At 45.0% G+C, this 20,764-nt stretch overlaps 1 protein-coding gene across 1 annotated transcript; it reads left to right on the top strand.

The window, feature by feature from the left end:
- The first annotated feature begins 1,066 nt into the window (after window positions 1-1,066).
- Window positions 1,067-9,503, top strand: H3-3A (H3.3 histone A). Its single transcript, XM_023632813.2, has 4 exons — window positions 1,067-1,201; window positions 2,732-2,882; window positions 4,090-4,243; window positions 9,009-9,503. Exons 2-4 carry the CDS (start codon window positions 2,755-2,757, stop codon window positions 9,135-9,137), a joined length of 411 nt encoding a protein of 136 aa, XP_023488581.1. The 5' UTR covers window positions 1,067-1,201; window positions 2,732-2,754; the 3' UTR covers window positions 9,138-9,503.
- The last annotated feature ends 11,261 nt before the right edge of the window (window positions 9,504-20,764 follow it).

Raw genomic sequence — 20,764 nt, 5'->3', positions numbered from 1 at the left:
GCTACTGAGAACCGGAAAATTGTTAAATGTAATAATCCCCAAACCACGTTTTCCTTATTTCTGCCGTTTTCCGCCACATTTAAACTATGCAGAAGCTGCTGACAACATCTGACTGCCCTGGATTTGGCAATTCTACCGAATACTGACACGGTTAAAGGGCCCGGCTGGCTGGCAGGACAGGCTGCCAGCACCGGTAGTCAGGCCCTGGTGCAGTCGACAGTGTGTTCCATACATCGTTTTAGTGGCTTATAAAACACAGCCATCTTGCATCAGGCACCCCGGCCCAGGAAGGCGGCGAGCCGGGTCCCCGCGGCCCCACAGAGGCCACCCAAGAGGGGCCGGGCGGCGCGCTGGCCGAGCCCGTTCGCACCGCGCGCGGCCCCGCCCGCAGCCCGCCCCGGTGGCCCGCCCGGCGTCCGCGCCGATAAAGTTGCCGGCAGGCGGCCCGGCGGCCCCCGGCCCGGAGCGACGGCGGGAGCGGGGCCGGCCGCCCGCCCGCAGGCTGCCGGAGCGGCCCCTCCTCGAGCGGGCGCGGGCGCGGGCCGAGGCGGCGCTCCGCGAGCTTCCTGTCGGGCCTGTTTACAACTGGGGCGCGGCGGCCCGGCCGGCGGCTCCGTCCCCGCCCCCACGCCGCCGGGGCGCTCGGGGGCGCGCGCGGGCCCGGCCGAGACGCCTGCAGGCCGGGCGTGCACCGGCCGCGCCGCCTCCGCGTCCTCCCTCCCTCCCTGCCTGCCCGCGGGCCCCCCGGCCGGGGCTCGGGGGTCCGGGGGCGTGCGCGGCCGGAGCGGGCGGGGCGTGCGGGGCCGCGGCGCGGGCACCCGGGCGGCAGCAGCGGCGGCAGCGTCCGTCTGACCTGGAGCCGGCGGCCCCGGCACGTCTTTTGTGTTTGTACACACACGGCGCGAGGCGGCGCGGGAGGGGCGGGCGGCGCGCGGGGAGGGGCGAGCGCGCGCCGGCGAACGGGCGCGCGGGGGGAGGGGCGGGGGCGGGGCGCGGGCGCGGGCCGGGGGCGGGGCCGAGCCTTCCCTCCATTGTGTGTGATTGGCTGGCGCGCGGCGCGGGGGCGGGGCGGCGTGTGTTGGGGGCTAGCCTCGGTGTCAGCCATCTTTCAATTGTGTTCGCAGCCGCCGCCGCGCCGCCGTCGCTCTCCGACGCCAGCGCCGCCTCCAGCTCGCCGAGCTCCAGCCGAAGGAGAAGGGGGGTAAGTTTCCCCGTCCGCCCGCTCCCCGCGCCCGAGCCCCGCTGGCCGTCCGCCCCGGGCCGGGCCCCGGCGGCGCGGGAGCGGCCCCGCAGCCCCTCGGGCTCGGCCCACAAACTTTTTGGCCCCGAAATGGAGGCGCGGAGCGAGTTTGCCTCCCGCGGGCGGCGGCGGCGGCTCCCCCGTCCCTCGCCGCCTCAGCCCAACGGCAGCCGCCGCCGCGGCGCCGAGCTGCTCCCTCCTCCCCGCGCCCGGCTCCTCTTTCTTCGCTGAAAGGCCGCCCGCCGCCCCTTCCCGGGACCCCAGACCCTCACCACGACGCGCGCGGGCCCCTTAACTGCCGCCCCCGGGCCCCGGCCCCCAGTTTTCGGGCGGGAAAGGGGTGGAAATCGCCGCCGCTTCGCACCCCGGGGTAACTCGCTTTCCGCTGCCTCCCCACAGTTGTAGCTCAGCTTCACCATCTTGTCTCTCCTCTCTGGTCACCGACCATATTTTTCTCCCCCGTTTCTCTCTTCCCCATTTCGAAAAAGGAGGAAAAATTTTTTAAAGAGGGACCTGTTTTTTTCTTTCCTTTTTTGGAGAAGCGGAAACTTGATGCTCTGGAAATGCAAAAAAAAAAACTTTTGCATTTCGGAGGGCGGCACGTGGCAGGGGATCGGGGGGTTTTTTCGAGCGTTTTGGTGTTTTTGTGTGTCTGGCAGGGAATCGGATACGTGGGGCGATTGTTTCCATTTTGTTCTGGTCTGGGCGCCGAGTTGGTGGCCGCGCGGGGCGCGGGGCGGTCGGGCCGGGGGCCGGGACCCGGGCCGGAGGAGGCGAACCCAAAAGTTTACGTGCCGCCGGGTGGCCGGTCCCGGGCGTTAATTGCAGCCCGGGTGCGGGGCACTTTTATTTGGCTGCGAAGCCCGGAGGACTGGACGGAGGACGGCGCTTTGTAGAAGGCTCGCTGGTGCTCGCTGTTGTTCCTCTCTTGTTTTTCGAGACGCCTTTTTGTCAACACAGCTGTAAAAGATGCAAAACCGGGAATGTTTTGAGATATTTACAGCGATCTATCAACTGCCAGGCGCGGGGGGCTCGCGGGGGGGCGGCCGGCGGCGGGGTTGGGGGGGGCTAAGACCTTTTTTTTTTGCAGTAATTTGACTCGACCCTTCTCTGGTTTGTGGCTTCGTTCTTTTGACTTGTTTGTGGCTCGAATGTTTACAGACATTTCTAATTTCTAGTTTAATTAAAGAAATGGAAGCCGAGGCTGTTGGGGGGGGGGGTCTTTTTGTTTTGCCGTTGGTCGCTCGGATTTGGGGATTTTTGAGAGATGATTTGCGTGAATGGTAACGATTTTCTAGTACTACAGTTTGTTTCAAGAAGTCGTATTTGGGTGGCAGGCATAATCTGCACCCTTTCAAATTATATAACATTACGGACGTTATGTTTTTATACGGAGCATAATTTGCAGATTTCGGGGGCGGGGGCAGTGACAGGGGAACTTGTATGTTTGGCAGTGGCATATGGTGATTTTTGTTTTTTTAATGCTGGTAGGTAAGTAAGGAGGTCTCTATACCATGGCTCGTACAAAGCAGACTGCCCGCAAATCGACCGGTGGTAAAGCCCCGAGGAAGCAGCTGGCTACAAAAGCCGCTCGCAAGAGTGCGCCCTCTACTGGAGGGGTGAAGAAACCTCATCGTTACAGGTATTCAGAAAGGAAAGGAAAAAATGGGGCGAAGTCTGTCTGCCGAAGCAGTATCCGTGTGATCTAACGAAAAGATGTATAATAAGCAAACTTTTTGCTCTAGGGAAACTGATGTTTTTTTCCTTTTGAGTATTTACTAATACTTAAAAATATGTGCAAAATTTACTGTTAGGTTTTATTGGGAACTTGTATAATTTTGAAGCCATAATCTTACCCGTGGCCCAAAGGAGACCTATTGCATCATAAAGAACGTTAATAGGACGGAATAACGTTTTATTTAGCCGTTGTTAGTAGTATATATTTTTTAAATAGTAAAGTGGGATTTTTAAAATACATTTTTGAGGACACCCTTGCTTTTGGTAAAATAGTTTAATCAAGATGGGATGTTTTGTTTTAGTAAAGCTCCCATCCCTCATTTACTTGAGTCGGTTTATTTCCTCCTTTGGGCGCCTTTGGTTTTGAACTGCCCTGAGCAGTGTTGTTAAAGGCATCTGCCATTAGAGGGCAGAAGGTGTCCGTGCTTAGGTGGCCTCTGCAAATGATTTTACAGTTAACCTAAACTAAAGCTCGTACAGTGGGGGAAATAAGTCAGAACTGAGTTCCATTTCTTGCTGATAGTTACTTAGTTTTAAAAAAAAAACCTCTTCTGTGTGGAAGATACACTGCACAATCAAATTTAATTCATTAATTCAAATGTAATCATTGACGAGGGATGGGCAGGTAAAGTAAAGAGATTCTGGGAAATTGAGCTTACATACCACAAATGTACTTGTGTTGGGAGGTCTTTTAGAAGAATTGAGGGTGCAGGTGGGAAGGAGGCGAGTGGTGCCAAATTAAGAAGAGTCTGAAGAATTTTGACTTCTATATTAGTGGCCTGATACCGTCCCAAGTTGTAATTATAACAGAAGTTAAGAGGCGTGTATATATATAAATGTTAAAGATGAAGAAAATAAATGGGACTTTTTGATAAACTCCCTGTCAGGAATCTCCTTTAATGTTAATATTATGCCTTTTGCTTTAAAGTTATTGTTATGTTACTCTTAATAGACACGAATGTTCAGGTCATGAATTGATAAGTGAAATTTGATGCAGAGGCTGAAGAGTAGTTGGGCGGTTTATTTTTTGAAGAATGACTGTTTCTTTATAGCTGACCACTCATCCTTTCATGCATTTGGTAACCATTTCTTTCATGTTGATTTTTTTAAAGGCCTGGTACTGTGGCACTCCGTGAAATTAGACGTTATCAGAAGTCCACTGAACTTCTGATTCGCAAACTTCCCTTCCAGCGTCTGGTGCGAGAAATTGCTCAGGACTTCAAAACAGATCTGCGCTTCCAGAGCGCAGCTATTGGTGCTTTGCAGGTAAAATGGTGGGTGGGAAAGGCTCTGAGAGTTGGTGGTCCTGCTGTGTGCCAGGACAACTCTGAATATCTTCATATGCTTATATAACTTAATCATCACAAGCCTGTGAGTCAGTGCTATCTGTATTTCACTGTTGGGGTGTTAAGGTTAAGTTACTCAAGATTATACACACAGAAAATGTAATTCGAATCCATTTGGGTCACAATCGTAATTTGAACACGTTTGACTCTAAAACCTACTGTGCGTTCCATTAGACCATTGTAAATATTGCACTGAGAACTGTGTGTAAAGGAAAAAGACGCTCTGTTTTGGCTTACGGGCACTGCAGGACGGTCTGCAGACACGCGGCTCAAAGTTTGTATTGGTAATCGGTTTCAAACAGTGGCTGCTGTAAACTGATGATCACAGTAACTGTCCTGGCCCTGAGGAGGCAGGTGCAGGTGGAGAGAGCATAGTGTCTAGGGCGGGAATAGGCGGCGCTGAGGAGTCCAAGATGAGAGGCAGTGAGTGAGAGTGAGGACTGGGTTGACGGGAAAGGCAGGCCAAAAGGCGATCCTGGGCCTGTAGAGGGACGGGGGTTTGAAGCCTTGTGGTTTGCTAAAGGAGGACTATGAGTTTCCACTTAAATGGGAAACATGCTGAATTTAATCTTAGCTCCAGGGTGTCAGAACTTGGAGAAATACTGTCTTAGAGGTGGTTATATAGTTGAGATATTTGTAGTTTGTGACAAGATTAAAATTTGAAATGTCCACAAGTAAGATGTTTGATTAGGTGTGTGAGTATTATTAACATTAATCAGTTAAGTAACCTGTTTTATATTGAGTGTTTGGCATTCCTTAAATCAGTACATCTCAAAGTATAGTAAGACTACCACCTCCATCAGAGCATGGGGTTAGAGGTGATTACAAATGCAAATTGCTAGGCACCACCACAGACCTGAATCAGCTTCTGTGGGGAGGGTCCGGAATCTACATAACACTCCATTGGAGGGTTTTTAAAGCTGCTGTTGCTGTGCCAAGCTTTTGCTTTATGTGTAAGGAGGATTTGATAGGTGGATTCTGCACTGGAGTTTAATTGGTTGAGCTGTTTCTATGGTTAGTCTAGACTTCATTTGATTGGTGAGTTCCAGGAGGAGGCAGCCATTAAATTCTCAATGAATTGAAATTACTGAAATTTCAAACTACTAAAACCTTCCTGTGCTGTTACTTAAAACTTTATTTTCTGTTTTAATCGCTGCTTATTTTTGGATCTCATTTCATTTATTACAACAATTGCAAATTACATTTTCCCTGCTATATTTTAAATGTATAAATATTACTAAGATTCTCAAGCATTGATAGAAAGCTGCTAATTTTGTTTTCTGGTTACAGTTAGCAGAACTATGCTTGAAGAACACAGCATTATACTTGAAAGACCGACATTTTTTAGCTTAAGTGTTAGTGATAAAGCCTTGTAAATTGAGATTACTAAACAATCTGGGTAAAAGACGATTGTCTTTTTTTAATTCATGTTTAGACTTCCGTTGTTGCTGTTAAGTTGTGTGCTCTGGGTGTGTCAGTAAGTGTGTTGTATTGGTTTTGAACAGAATCTTCACCTCTGCTGCCTCTAGTATGCAAGCGTTAAATAGCCCTTACCTTACTGGAAACAGTAACCTTTGTTACAGGTTCTTTTGTTTTGTGTTTGCTCTGACATACACAGACTTCAGTTCTAAAGACGTAGAGATGGAGAATTTGCTAATGGAAATAGGGTAATAGAGGAGAGCCGTTGAATTAGCATTCCAAATGACACTTTCTTTTTGGCTTTAGAATTACCCAGTTTACCACTTTTCCAGTACAACTAAATGAGAGGGGGAGGCGGTCCAGTGAGGGTGGTAGAGAAGTTGGTCTGGGTTTGCCGTAGGTAATCAAGAAGTGACTAACTTACAATTGAGCCTTTGCCTCAGTGTCTGACAGTTTGAACTAAGGTGTCTGTTACAAATGGACGTTGGTGTCCTGAAATGGTAGAAGAGTCAGGCATTGAATATACTCAAAATGTTGTAAATAATATTTCCTTCCAGTTGTAAGATAGATATTTTTTGTGATTATCTCAAAATTAATTATGTTCATTGGGCTACAAATTAACATGGCGGTCTTTAATTCCCATTATAGCCTTAATGTTTAGGAGACTTTGGGACGTTCGTAATATATGGGTCATGATCAAACCCGCTCTGAGCGTTGAATCTTCTCCCAGAGGTGACCAGACACAACCCCATAAAACCAATAGCCAGGTTGTAAAGCAGCAGCAGTGGGAGCCCCAGCTGCCACCTGCCACATCGGAGTAGTAGGGGCACACATAGCGTAACCACATAAGTGCTGTGTGCCGACAGTGGTCCCACGTACCCTAGGTGTGTAGTAAGCTACGCCGTCTAAGTTTGTGTAAGTAGGCTCCGTGGACAACAGAATCGCCTGACGGCGCGTTTCTCAGAGCGTGCCTCCTTCATTAAGCGACTTATACCTGTACCAGGGAGCCTGTAGATCATACCACTCTAAAATGGTCTTGGAATCACAGGACCTGTTGGCTTGTCCATGTAGCAGCTCGTCCTGCTGCATTTTACAAAAGCTTTCTAGGTGAGTCTAATCCTGAGATATATTGGGTGAAACAAAATTAAACCTTTTTTCCTGAGGAACATCAGACCTAGTATCTGGTGTGCATTGTGAACCCTGAAGAGTAGGCTGCAGTGTGCCATGTTTTCCAAACTTTTTACCCATTGCTAGAATATCCCAAGAACGTTTCCCTGAATATTAAGGAGTTTTGCTTTTAATACTTTCTTTGGAATAGGTAAGATAGGAGGGACCAATTGCATAGAAAAGCTGCAAATTTGAGTTAGGGTTAGATATAAAAACAAAGCAGCGGAGCTGGCCCAGTGGTGCAGCAGTTAAGTTTGCATGTTCTGCTTCGGTGGCCTAGGCTTCGCTGGTTCGGATCCCGGGTATGGACCTGGCACCACTTGGCAAGCCATGCTGTGGTAGTCGTCCCACATATAAAGTAGAGGAAGCTGGGCGTAGATGTTAGCTCAGGGCCAATCTTCCTCAGCAAAAAGAGGAAGATTGGCAGTAATTAGCTCAGGGCTAATCTTCCTCAAAAAAAAAAAAAAAACAAATATTTATTGAACATCTACTTGAGGGCAAGGCATTGTGAGAATAAGATGAGATCTCTATTAAGTAATTGGGCATTAAAAGGTGGCTGGTTTGCAAGGCCCTCTTGGCTGTGAGTGCCAAGGAATTGGGAGGAATTCAAGGTTGCCTGCACCTGGGAACCGGGGGCAAGGGGAGTGCTTGCTTTCTCCTTCATGGAATAACCTTGAGCTAGACCTTACCGGGGAGGTAGGCAAGACCTGGCTCTTGATAACAAATGCTACAGAAAGACACGTAGGGATAGTAAAATTCAAATGAAACAAATATTTACAGGAGAGAGAGAGAAGGCTGCAAAGGTTGAAGGTATAAAAGTGAAGGGAATAGTTTTTTCATAAGATGAAATAATACTGTAAGCCATTTGAATTACTTGTTGCTGTGTTAATGCTTTTAAAAGCAGACTCTCAATGGTTTTATTACAAAGTCAGAATGCTTGTAAAAAGCAAGTCGAGCTATTCCCATCTGTGTATCGTCTGTATTATGGGGTATTAGGGAGTTTGAATTGCTTGAGTATTTTGTGTTTCTTTTTTAGTTTTATCATTACGTAAAGATTCCAAAATGGAAATTATTTATTTATTAAGACAAAAATAGCAAGTATAAAAATCTACATCTTTTGTAAATATATCTTGAACAGAGAAATAACTTCCATATAGAAAAAGAGAGAAGGTCGAGTAAGCTCCCTCATTTAATGCCCCTGGCTCACCAGGACAGTCTGGCTAATGACTGGACTAAAGCAGAGCAGTACTTTTCTTCATTCCAAAATGAGCAAGCAGGTGTTTTAACTTAGACTAAAGGATTCTTCAACTTTTTTGACAACTGTAAGATGTACTAATAATTGGAATTATTAATTATAAATAGAAGCTCCCCTTTTTTCTCTTTCCATGCCAAGCGTCAGTGTACAAGTCATATAGGCAGCAGTCTTTGAGTAATAGTGAAAATAAGATGCCTTCAAAGAATCTTACAGTGTAACGGGAACATCCAGAGGGCTCAGCATTAATTCTACAGGGTACCAAATGTCATTACAGATTGGGGTACAGAGAAGAAGGTAGACTTAGGGATGTGGGGCAGGGATCACAACCCTAGGCAAAATAGGTCAAAGTATGTAAATAGCACAAGTCTGGTGTGTTCTGGGACCTGTAGGACTCTAGTGATAAAACTGAAGTGTAGAAGGGAAGGTAGGGGAGGGCTGTGTGATGGAGAGCATTGTCAGCTGTGTCGCATTATTTGGCAAGGCAGAGGCTCCAACAGCTGTATAGGAGTGTAAGAGTCAGAGTAAGGAGGACCTGGCGGTGGGGGAGCGGTTATTGCTTTGGCTACTTGGTTCCATTTATCTTGTAAAGATGAGAATGTTAGTTTAAATTGGATTTCTTGCTTTACTCAAGACACATTTCAGTTAATTAGAAATCACATATTAGCATTAGAAAGATTAAACTTTCTTAGTAGTAGGTTTTAAAATGTAAGACTGGTAAAATAGTCAACATCAGAAGAAGGAAGTTTTTCAAGGGTTCAAAAACCTCATTGTTTTAACTGATAGAGATGTATCTTAACTGCTGTAACAATACCATTAATATTTTTTTTCTTTATTTCTGTTGCAGGAGGCAAGTGAGGCCTATCTGGTTGGCCTTTTTGAAGACACCAACCTGTGTGCTATCCATGCCAAACGTGTAACGATTATGCCAAAAGACATCCAGCTAGCACGCCGCATACGTGGAGAACGTGCTTAAGAGTCCACTATGAGGGGAAACATTTCATTCTTTAAAAAAAAAAAATCTCTTCTTCCTGTTATTGGTAGTTCTGAACGTTAGATATTTTTTTTCCATGGGGTCAAAAGGTACCTAAGTATATGATTGCAAGTGGAAAAATAGGGGACAGAAATCAGGTATTGGCTGTTTTTCCATTTTCATTTGTGTGTGAATTTTTAATATAAATGCGGGGACATAAAGCATTAATGCAAGTCAAAGTGTTTCAGTGAACAAGTTCCAGCAGTTCAACTTTATAACAATTATAAATAAACCTGGTAAATTTTTCTGGACAATGCCAGCATTTGGATTTTTTTAAAACAAGTAAATTTCTTATTGACGGCAACTAAATGGTGTTTGTAGCATTTTTATCATACAGTAGATTCCATCCATTCACTATACTTTTCTAACTGAGTTGTCCTACATGCAAGTACATGTTTTTAATGTTGTCTGTCTTCTGTGCTGTTCCTGTAAGTTTGCTATTAAAAGACATTAAACTCTATCTGCTTTTGGTCTTTATTATCAACTTACCCATACAGTTAATTCACTTGTAATTTCCATATTCTATTAATTTTAATATCAAGTGTTTTCTCACCTTATACCTGAAAGATAAGACCGTTGAGGGTCGGCCCGGTGGTGCAGCAGTTAAGTTCGCACGTTTCGCTTCTCAGAGTCCCAGGGTTCGCCAGTTCGGATCCCGGGTGCGGACATGGCACCACTTGCCATGCCATGCTGTGGTAGGCGTCCCACATATAAAGTAGAGGAAGATGGGCACAGATGTTAGCTCAGGGCCAGGCTTCCTCAGCAAAAAGGACTGGCAGTAGTTAGCTCAGGGCTAATCTTCCTCAAAAAAGAAAAAAAAGGTTGAGAGATGGGGAAAGTGTAAGCTTAGTGTGAGAAGGAAATGAGCTTTTTGGCTTTGCTCCTAATTTTTTTAAGTTTGCAGATAGTAAATCTGTTTGCCACAACTAGATCTTAACTCTGGATATGTTGTATTCTAAACCAAGAATTCCAAAACCTAGCTGGCCGACAGAATCATGTGGAAATAGACCTGTGTAAGTAGTGAAAGTACATTTATAAACATACTACGCTATTAAACTTTAAATGTATAATGGTAATTTAAGTGAAAACGTAAGAGTTAGTCTTCAGCTCAAAAATTAGCGCACTGGAGATCTGGCTGTATTAAGATGCTGTGTATTAACCCTGAAGTTATTAATCAAGCACCAATAGTTAATTCTTAGCGCTGTTTTATTTAGCATTGGAATGATTAATGTGAAAAGGTAATGAACCGTTTAAGACCTATAACATCCCTAACGTACTGACACGAGTTGTAACATTGGAGTGTTTGAAGCTGCTCTGAAAGTGACGTGAAATGTTAACTAATCAAAGGGCTAAGAGTGGACTCGTCAATAAGGTGTAACACCAGGCTTATGTTCTTATTGGTAAGCTTTTTAGCAGTACCTTCATTTTTAGATTATGGGTCATCATAAAATCCTTTAATGAGGGAATTAGGAAATTATTTTCAGAGCCTGTGTCTAATTTGTTAATATGAGATCCTAGTTTTTGTTTTTTGTGAGGAAGATTGGCCCTGAACCAACATGTGTGTCAATCTTCCTCTCTTGTATGTGGATGCCTCCAGAGCGTGGCTTGATGGGCACTGTGTAGGTCCCTGCAAACCCTGGGCCACCGAAGCAGAGCACAAACTTAACCACTATGCCACTGGGCCAGCCCCAAGATCCTAGTTTTTAATATGATTCTGTGCACATTCTACAGGCAGGAGCTGGTATTGGAGTGTTATAAGAGCCTCTATTTTATTCGTTGCGGTACAGCTACCAAAAGCCAGTGGTTGCTGCGAGTGTCCCCTGTTTAGTCCAGTTTATGTAGTGCAAAGGGACAAATGGTAGGCCTATTCATGAAAAATAGGGGAAAAGGGAGTCTCCAGTAGGGCAAGATAGTTGTTACCTGCTATCATCTGTTGTGGACCAATTATTTACAAATAGGAGACGCCATCTTTGGAGTTCTTAGAATCAGTCTTAAATTTTGCTCTAAAAGTGTTAGTGAAGTAAGAGTCTGTTTCTCTGTCCTCCCCCATGAAATGGCTCTGTTAGTTAATTCATGTTGTGAAACAAGTTTTGAGTACCTCCTATGTGCTCACCGTCCAAGTACTAACATACAAAAGGTTGTGTGTTACAAAATGGGGCAGTTAGAAAAAACCTGACACAAAACAGATGAACTTGGCACTCAGTGTACCCAGATGTCTGGTCAGTGTACTGGGCTTGTCTCAATCTACCACGGTCTGTTAAATTCGACGCGTATTCTCATATTCCTGTGAGGTAGAGAACGTGTTCCTACTTACAAATGAGGCAGTAAAATTTGGGAGGGTTATTCTTGACTGACTAGGGTCTGAACGGTGAGCTTAGTCTTGAGCTCAGGGCTATCCTGATAGTCTGCTCCCTACTGTGCTTTGGCATTGCTGCATGACAACCCCAGCCAGGAAAAGTCTAGGGAGCTGCAGTTGGGGCCCTTCTTGGTTAAGCTCAGTTTTAGTCTCTTCAACAAGATAACCAGCTTTTGAATATTAAAGTAACTTATGAAGTAGCCAAGTAACACCTCAAGAGTCCAGAAAATATTCCTAAAGATGCAAAACCCCTATAAAATGATATGGTAAGATAAAAATAATTTGAGGTTGGGGCTGGCCCCGTGGCCGAGTGCTTAAGTTTGCGTGCTCCACTGCAGGCGGCCCAGTGTTTCGTCAGTTCGAATCCTGGGCGCGGACATGGCACTGCTCATCAGACCACGCTGAGGCGACATCCCACATGCCACAACTAGAAGGATCCACAACTAAGAATATGCAACTATGTACTAGGGGTCTTTGGGGAGAAAAAGGAAAAAATAAATAAAATAATAATTTGAGGTAAGTAGGTCTTGGGGAAATCAGGAATACTGTAACCGGGAGAAATTTTCGGAAGGAATTTGGAAACCTCATTCTCTCACACAGATGGCGGGATTCTCAAATTGATGGAGCCTCGCTTGGCAAGTAAGTTAGGTGACTGAGTGCCTGAACGATGCCCAAGCCCTTGCCCTTCGGATCTTGACAGCCTAGACTCTGAGAGGAAATCAATTCACGTTTGCAAATTTAAATGTATCCAGGGTCTGCTAGATGCCGAGGGGCATAAAGATGCTCCAACTTGAACTTAATTCTCAACCACCCTACGAGGGGGCTGCTACTATTTGCCCTATTTTACAGGTGAAGAAGCTTGCCCAAGGTCACACAGTACATCCAGGAGATGGAAGGTGTTCCCCAGTAGACTAAACCCAAGGCCTTGCGCTCTAATTCCAGTGCTCTAAGTGTGATAGATACAAATAAACGAGAGTAGTCAATTTTGCTGGCGTGCTACAAGTTGAGGAAAGTCGTCACAGTAGAAACAAATGGGAGAAGAGACGACTGGGAATGAGGGGGATGGATTTCAGAAATTACAAAACCCTCTGCGTTTGGAAACATGCTACGTACCACGTGCTCAGTCCTGAGCTACCCCCTTAATCCCTCCCTCTCCTTCACCTCCACTGAATTCTGTTGGCTCTTCCTCCAAGAGTGCATCCAAAAACCTTTCCACTTAACCACTTCTACCACCCCGGGCCAAGCTGCCATGCTCTCTCACCTGGACTAGCGCGATAATTGAAACCAGCCTGCATCCGTCCACTCATTCCTTCCAGCCTCTTCACACAGCCCCCAGAGGAATGCTTCTAAAACTTAACCCATTTCAGGTCATCTCCCCACTTAGAAACATCCAGTGGCTCCCATTGCACACTGAGTAACATCTCAACTCGTTGGCTCATGAGGCGGTGCGTGGTCTGGCCTGGCCAATCTTTTCTCTTTCCACCACTTGCTTACTAAGCTGCAGCCAAGCCCTCTGCCCACATACTCTGTCACATCCTTTGACTTCATTTCCTTAGTATTTATCAAAATCTAAAGTTACATTGTTAATTTGTTTACTTTTTAATTGACTACCCTCACTAGAATGTACTATAACGGGTTCGCTGTATTTCCATTATGGCCCCCGTGCTGATACATCGTCCACCTGAACACAAATCTGTCGAATTCACGCTAGAACGAAGGAGTGTTCCTGCTTGCCTTCAGATTTTAACATTACCCTTCTATAACCATAATATATAGTAACTAATTTGTTATTTTGAGGATTAAGTGAAAATAGATGTGAAAACATAGGTTTGGGACATCATAGTCAATAAATGCTGGACTACAATTTAAAATTCTGATCAAGCAAACTAGCACACATATTGTTCCTTGCAAAGCTGTAGAGGAAAATCCTGGCTTCCCGCTCCTGATCTTTCCAAGTAGGCATTTCCTATTAGACTCGTGCTGAATAGTTATCTTCTTATGCCGGTAAGCATCGGTCTCTAAGTGAAAAAGGATTAAGTGGGTACCCCTTTATCATGATACTGTGAGCCAAATCAGTAACAACATGACTAGTGGTGAAACCCTAGGTAAGAGGCGTTCTCTTAAAGTCCTTATGAATACTTTTTTCACCACTATTATTAAACATTCTTTGGGAAGTTCTGGTCAATGAGAAAATGTATTTTTTTAAAAGAAAATAATTATTTGCAGTATAGCTTCATAGTTACGAGTTCAGCTCCGGAGCTAAACTGCCACTCTCCTAGCTGTGTGACTTTAGGCCATTCCCCCAAAACCCCATGCCTCGTTCATTCACTCAGTAGATATTTATGGAGCACCTTCTATGTGCAAGGCACTGCTGTGGGAATACAGAAGCAAACAAGACACAGCTTCCTGTCCTCATGGAGCTACGTTCTAGTGAGGGAAATAGGCAATAAAGATAAAGAAGTAAAACACATAGTTTATTAGATAGCGGTAGAGGCTAAAGAGAAAAAGCTTCGGTGGCTAAGAAGTGCTGTGACACAGCGGGTGTGTGTTGGGAGTTAGGCCAAGGAAGCCTTCACCGAGATGTCTTTTGAGTAAAGACCTGAAGAAAATGAGAGAGCAAGCCACACAGGTGAGAGAGGGGAGGGTTCCAGGCTCTAAGCAGGGCAAGCCTGGTGTGCTCAGGAACAACAGGGAGACAGGCAAGGCTGCCGCGGAGCGAGTGAGCAGAGAAGTAGGAGGGAAATCAGAGACGGAATGGGAGCCAGACTATGCGGGACTTTACAGAGCCCCGAAAGGTCACTGAGTGAGGGCGGAAGCCTCTGCAGTTTTGAGCAGAAGGATGAAATGGTCTGACACAGGTTTTAACAGAACCACTCCAACTACGGTGTGGAAAATAAGAAGAATAAGGGTAGAACAGGAAGGAAAACCAGTTGGAAACCATTGCAGTCACCAAAATGTGACATGCTTCAGTGACTTGCACATGGGTGGTGGCAAGAAGTGGCATTCTGAATATTTTTGAAAGGTAGGATGGCTAGGACTTGCCGATGGCTGTGGGCACGAGAAAGAGAGGGGCTAATGGGGCCAAGGTATTCGGCCTCAGCAACTGCAAGAATGGAGTGGCCATTGCTTGAGATAGGGAGGACCAGCGGGAGCAGGCCCCAGGGGAACAGAAGGAGCTCAGTTAGAGGCATGTTAAGACTGAGATGCTTATTAGACTTCCATTGGGACATCAAGTAGATTGTGGGATACGAGCCTGGGGGTTAGGAGAGAGATTTGGGCTGGAAATAGAAATTTAGAAGTCATCAGCAGGTACATGGTCTTAAAGCCAGGAAGCTAGATGAGATCCCCAAGGGAGTAGGTGTAGCTAGAAATGAGGAGGTCTAAGGACTGAGTACTCAGCACTTAGAGTTTAGGGAGCGAGGGAGAACCCTGTAGGAGACTGACAAGAAGTGGACAGAGGGGAACAAGGCCAGACAGATGTGGTGTCTGGAAGCCAAAAGAAGAAAGCGCTCCAAGGAAGAGAGGACGTGGTCTCCTGTGTCAATACTACTGACTGGTCAAGTGGAGCTGGGTCTGAGAACTGACCGTTGGATGTGGCAACGTGGAGGTAATGGATAACCTTGATAAGAACATTTTGGTGAAAGAGAGGGAACAAAACCTGATTAGAGTGCATTCAAGAGAGACTGGGGCTTTAATCAAATGGTCACACTTCAGGGGGCTGGCTCTGTGGCCGAGTGGGTACAGTTCCACGCACTCCACTTTGACGGCCCAGAGGTCACGGTTCGGATCCTACTCCACTCATCAGCCATGCTGTGGAGGCATCCAACATACAAAGGGGGAAGTAGAGGAAGATTGGCCACAGATTGGCTCAGGGCCAATCTTCCTCAAGTGAAAAAAAAGGATTGGCAATGGATGTTAGCTCAATGTGAACCTTCGTCACAAAAGAAAAAAAGATCACCCGTCAACATCGTCAACAATGAGATAAACTGACATGATGAGCCTCCAATGTAAAACACTGAAGATATAACATTACCCAAATGTTTAACCTGAATATAATCATGAGGAAACAACCAGATAAATCCAAAGTGTGAGACATTTCACAAAATAACTGGTCAACTCTCCAAAAATGTCAATTTCGGGGCCAGCCTGGTGGCATAGTAGTTAAGTTCGTGCACTCCACTTCAGAGGCCCAGAGTTCCTGGGTTTGGATCCCAGGCACAAACCTACACACCACTCATCAAGCCATGCTGTGGTGGCGTCCCACATACAAAATAGAGAAAGACTGGCATGGATGTTAGCTCAGTGACAATCTTCCTCAAGCAAAAAGAGAAAGACTGGCAACAGATCTTAGCTCAGAGCCAATCTTCCTCACCAAAAAAGAAAAAAAGTCAATTTCACAAACCAAAACAAGGCAAGGGAACTGTTTCAGATTGAAGGTGACTTAAGAGACATGACAATTAATTACCTATTAATCAATCCTTCATTGGAACTTGGATTTTTTTTTAAGTTAAAAAGAAATTAATGGGACAGTTTGGGGAGTTTGAATATGGACTATATATTAATACATCAATTTCAAGTTTCCTGGGAGTACGCTAATGGTATCATGGTTGCAAAGGGGCATGTACTTGTTCTTCGGAGATGCATGCCGAAGGAGTGAAGAATCATGAGGGCCACAGCTTAATTTAAAATATGTAGAGAAAAAGAGACAAACATAGTAAAATGATAACAACTGGTAAATTTACAGGATGGATATTCCTTGTGCCATTCTTTCAACTTTTCTATAGGTTTAAAATTTTCAAAACAACCAGTTGGAAAGTGCTTTTAGAAAGAAATTTGGAGGGGCTGGCCCAGTGGCGCAGCAGTTAAGTGCACACGTTCCACTTCAGCTGCCCGGGGTCCGCGGGTTCACATCCCGAGTAGGGACATGGCACCGCTCATCAAGCCATGCTGTGGCAGGCGTCCCACATATACAGCAGAGGAAGATGGGCACGGACGTTAGCTCAGGGACAGTCTTCCTCAGCAAAAAGAGGAGGATTGGCAGCAGATGTTAGCTCAGGGCTAATCTTCCTCAAAAAATAAAAAAATAAAAAAGAGAATTGGAGGAAAGGAATTGGAGACAGCAAGCATAGGTAACTCTTTCCAGGAGTTTTGCTTAAAATGGAGAGAAATTGCAAGTAACTGAAGAGGGAAGTGGGAGCTCAGGGGGTTTTTCTCCTCTAAAGTAGGAGAAATAGAAGATGTGTTTGCTGTCGTGTGTTTCGTATGTTAGTATTGTCAAAATTGTGAGGGTTTCATGAATTAAAACATGTCAAGTGCTTGGAACTGTTCCTGGTACATAGTAAATCCTCAATCAATATTCACTGCTACTTTTATTACAAAATTGTTATTAATAATAATAACAATAATAACGAATAGTATTTATCTAGAAAGCCCAAAAGTCTCAATTACAAAATATTGGTTTTAATGAGGTCTCAATAAGATAGTAGGTTATAAAATATACAAAAGTCAATAGGATTTCTATACATTACCAACGACCAGTTGAAACTAATTGCTGGCTATAAGATCAACATATAAAAAATGTAATATAAAAAAATACTGTCTACAATCTCCACTAACATATAACACATTAAAAAATAAGCTTAGAAAATGTGTGAGGATTATTTAAAGAAAACCAAAAACCTTTATTGAAGGCCATAGAAAAAATATGAATAAATCAAGAAATGTATACGTTCCTTGATGAAAAGACTCAGTACTGTAAAGATTTTAGTTCTTTCCACATTAATCTATACATTGAGACTATCTGAATAAAAATCCCAACAGGATTTTAAATGGTACCTAAATCAAGTCTAAAGTTCACCTAGAAGAAAAAATATACAAGAAGAGCTAAGAAATTTTAGAAAAAGAAGAAAAGACTTCCTTTAAACAAATATCAAGGTATATTATAAAGCTACAATATTTAAAACTAATATTTGCATAAGATAAACAAATAAACTTAAGAGACCAGGGGGCGGGCCCTGTGGCCGAGTGGTTGAGTTCGCGCGCTCCACTTCGGCGGCCCGGGGTTTCACCAGTTCGGATCCCGGGTGCGGACACAGCACTGCTTGTCAAGTGACGCTGAGGCAGCGTCCCACATGCCACAACTAGAAGGACCCACAACTAAAAATATACAACTATGTACTGGGGGGCTTTGGGGAGAAAAAGGAAAAATAAAATCTTTAAAAAAAACCAAAACTTAAGAGACCATCATCTTAATATAGATTACTATATACATAGGTTATTATATAATAACCTCATGATAACCACAAAGCAAAAACCTATAATAAATATACAAAAAATAAAGAGACAGGAACCCAAACATAGCACTCAAGAAAGTCATCAAATCACAAAGGAAGAGAGCAAGAGAAGATGGGAACAAGAACTACAAAAACATCCAGGAAAAAAGTAACAAAAAGGTAAACAAACAGATCATGGGAACTAAATAAACACAGCCATGCATCGCATGACAACGTTTCCGTCAGGAACGGACTGCCTGTGCAACGGTGGTCCCATAAGATTATAATGGAGCAGAACAATTCCTATTGCCTAGTGACGTGGTAGCCGTGGTAACGTCTAGTGCAACACATACTCACATGCGGGTAGCGATGCTGGTGTATACAGACCTACTGCTCTGCCAGTCATAGAAAAGCACAGCACATACAATTATGTACCATACGTAATACTTGATAATGATAAACGACTGTGTTACTGGTTTATGTATTACTATTTTATACTTTTTATCATTATTTTAGAGTGTACTCTTTCTACTTATAAAAAAAAGTTTATTGAAAAACAGTATGCTGGGGGCCGGCCTGGTGGCGCAGCGTTTAAGTGAGCACGTTCCACTTTGGCAGCCCGGGGTTCGCCAGTTTGGATCCCAGGTGTGGACATGGCACCGCTTGGCAAGCCATGCTGTGGCAGGCATCCCACGTATAAAGTAGAGGAAGATGGGCATGGATGTTAGCTCAGGGCCAGTCTTCCTCAGCAAAAAGAAGAGGATTGGTGGCAGTTAGCTCAGGGCTAATCTTCCTCAAAAACAAACAAACAAACAAACAAAAAAACAGTATGCCATGTTACACTGGCAGCAGGCTTATACCTCTTGTGTTTACTGTATCTCTTTTTATTTGTTGTTGGCCCTGAGCTAACATCTGTGCCAATCATCCTCTCTTTTGTATATGAGATGCCGCCACAGCGGGACTTGATGAGCAGTGTGTAGGTCCACACCTGGGATCTGAACCCGCAAACCCCGGGCTGCCAAAGCAGAGCGCGCAAACTTAACCACTAGCCACTGGGCCGGCCCCTACCGTACCTCTTGATCACATCATATTCTCTTGCGCTCAATTTAATCTTGTGTTGTTTTGTTCATTATGGCCTCTAAGTGTACAAAATCCACTGCTAATGTTGCCAGTAAGAGGCCACACTGAGTGATTGACCTGGAAATGACATTAAAAGTGATAAAGGATATGAAGGTAGAAAATCAGTGATGGTTATTTCTCATCAGTCGGGCATGGCCCATTCCACCATAGCTGTGATCTTGAAGAAAAAGAACAAAGTGATGGAAGCTGTGAAAGAATCTGCTTCCTTGAAGGCAACAAGACTAAAAACTTCAAGAAAGACCTATGTCAGACATGGAGAAACTTCTAATGACCTGGATTGAAGACCAGACACAGAAGCATGTCCATGATGTTCACGGCCAAAGCAAAATGTTTGTTTGTGACGTTGAAAGAAGAGGCTGGACTCCACTATGATGCTGAACGTACTGCTGGCTCTGGATGGTTTAAACAATTCAACAGTCGTTACTCCTTCCATAATGTGAAAGTGAGTGGTAATTCTCCAAGTGCCGACATGAAGGCAGCTGAAGAAGTTTTGGAAACTGTAAATAAGTTGATTGTGGAGGAAAATTACTTGCCAGAGCAAATCTTCAATATGGATGAAACCTCCCTGTTCTGGAAACAGATGCCTGAAGGACTTTCCTCCATAAGGAGGCCAGGTCAATGCCAGGTCTCAAGGCTTTAAGGACAGGATGGTAGTCTTGCTTGCGGGCAAGGTCACAGGCTACAAATTGAAACCCTTTGTGATCTGACATAGGGAGAACCCCGGGCCTTCAAGCATGTTGATAAGCATGCACTGCCAGTGTTCGACAGGAGCACAAGAAGCCATGGATGACCCAGCTCCTCTTCCAAGATGCCCTCCCAAAGTGCTGTGCCAGCGAAATGGAGAAGTGCTATTTGGAGAACAATATGCTTTCCAAGATTCTGCTTATTGCTGATAATGCTCCTGGACAGCCTCTTTTATTGGTGATCTTCATCCCAATATCAAAGCGTCATTTCTCCCTCCAAATCCCGCGTCTTTGATCCAACCCATGGACCAAGGAATTACAGCAGGTTTTAAGGCCTGCGACCTGAGGAGGACCTGTGCCCAGGCTATTGCTGCAACTGAGGAAGACACTGAGAAGACACTGATGCCATTCTGGAAGGATGACAACATCTATGACTGCACTGAGAACCTTGCTCAGGCTTGGGCTGATGTCACCAAGGAGTGTATGAATGGCATCTAGAAAAAGGCACCCACGAGGTTCATCCCTGACTTCAAAGGATTCAGCAATAAGGAGATTGCAAAAGTCAACCAGGCTGTGGCTGAGAAAGCAAACAACTTTACCCTGGGTGTGGAGGACGACGCTGAGGAGCTCCCAGAGGTGGTTCCTGTGGAGTTGACTAAGGAGGCGCTGTTGGAACTGGAACAGGAACACAGAGCTGAAGAAGAGGCAAGAGAAAAAGAGACTGCACGAGAAGAAAAAGAAGAACTTCAACAAGCTCCTTAAAAAGTCTGAAAACACGGACCCTAACACGGAAGCGTTTTCAGTAATAGAGAGGAATGCTCATGGTGCATTATCTGCTTACAAGCAAATCTATGATGGAAAAAAGAAAAAAAAAACAAGCAAATACCATGGACATATTTCCGAAAAGAGTGACACCTCTTCCAGAAGCGCCTCAGGCAGGTCCTTCAGGAGGCATTCCGGAAGAAGGCAGGGTTATCACAGCAGGTGACAGCTCCATGCACGTTACTGCCCCTCAAGACCTTCCAGTGGGACAATGTGTGGAGGTGGAGGACAGTGATCGTGATGATGCTGAGCCTGTGTAGACCTGGGCCAATGTGTGTGTTTATGTCTTAGTTTTTA

Source organism: Equus caballus, chromosome 30, assembly GCF_041296265.1.
Source record: "Equus caballus isolate H_3958 breed thoroughbred chromosome 30, TB-T2T, whole genome shotgun sequence".
In the NCBI taxonomy this organism is placed as follows: Eukaryota; Metazoa; Chordata; class Mammalia; order Perissodactyla; family Equidae; genus Equus; species Equus caballus.
Note: the sequence above shows the minus strand (reverse complement) of the source record. Positions and strands in the feature narration are given on the sequence as shown.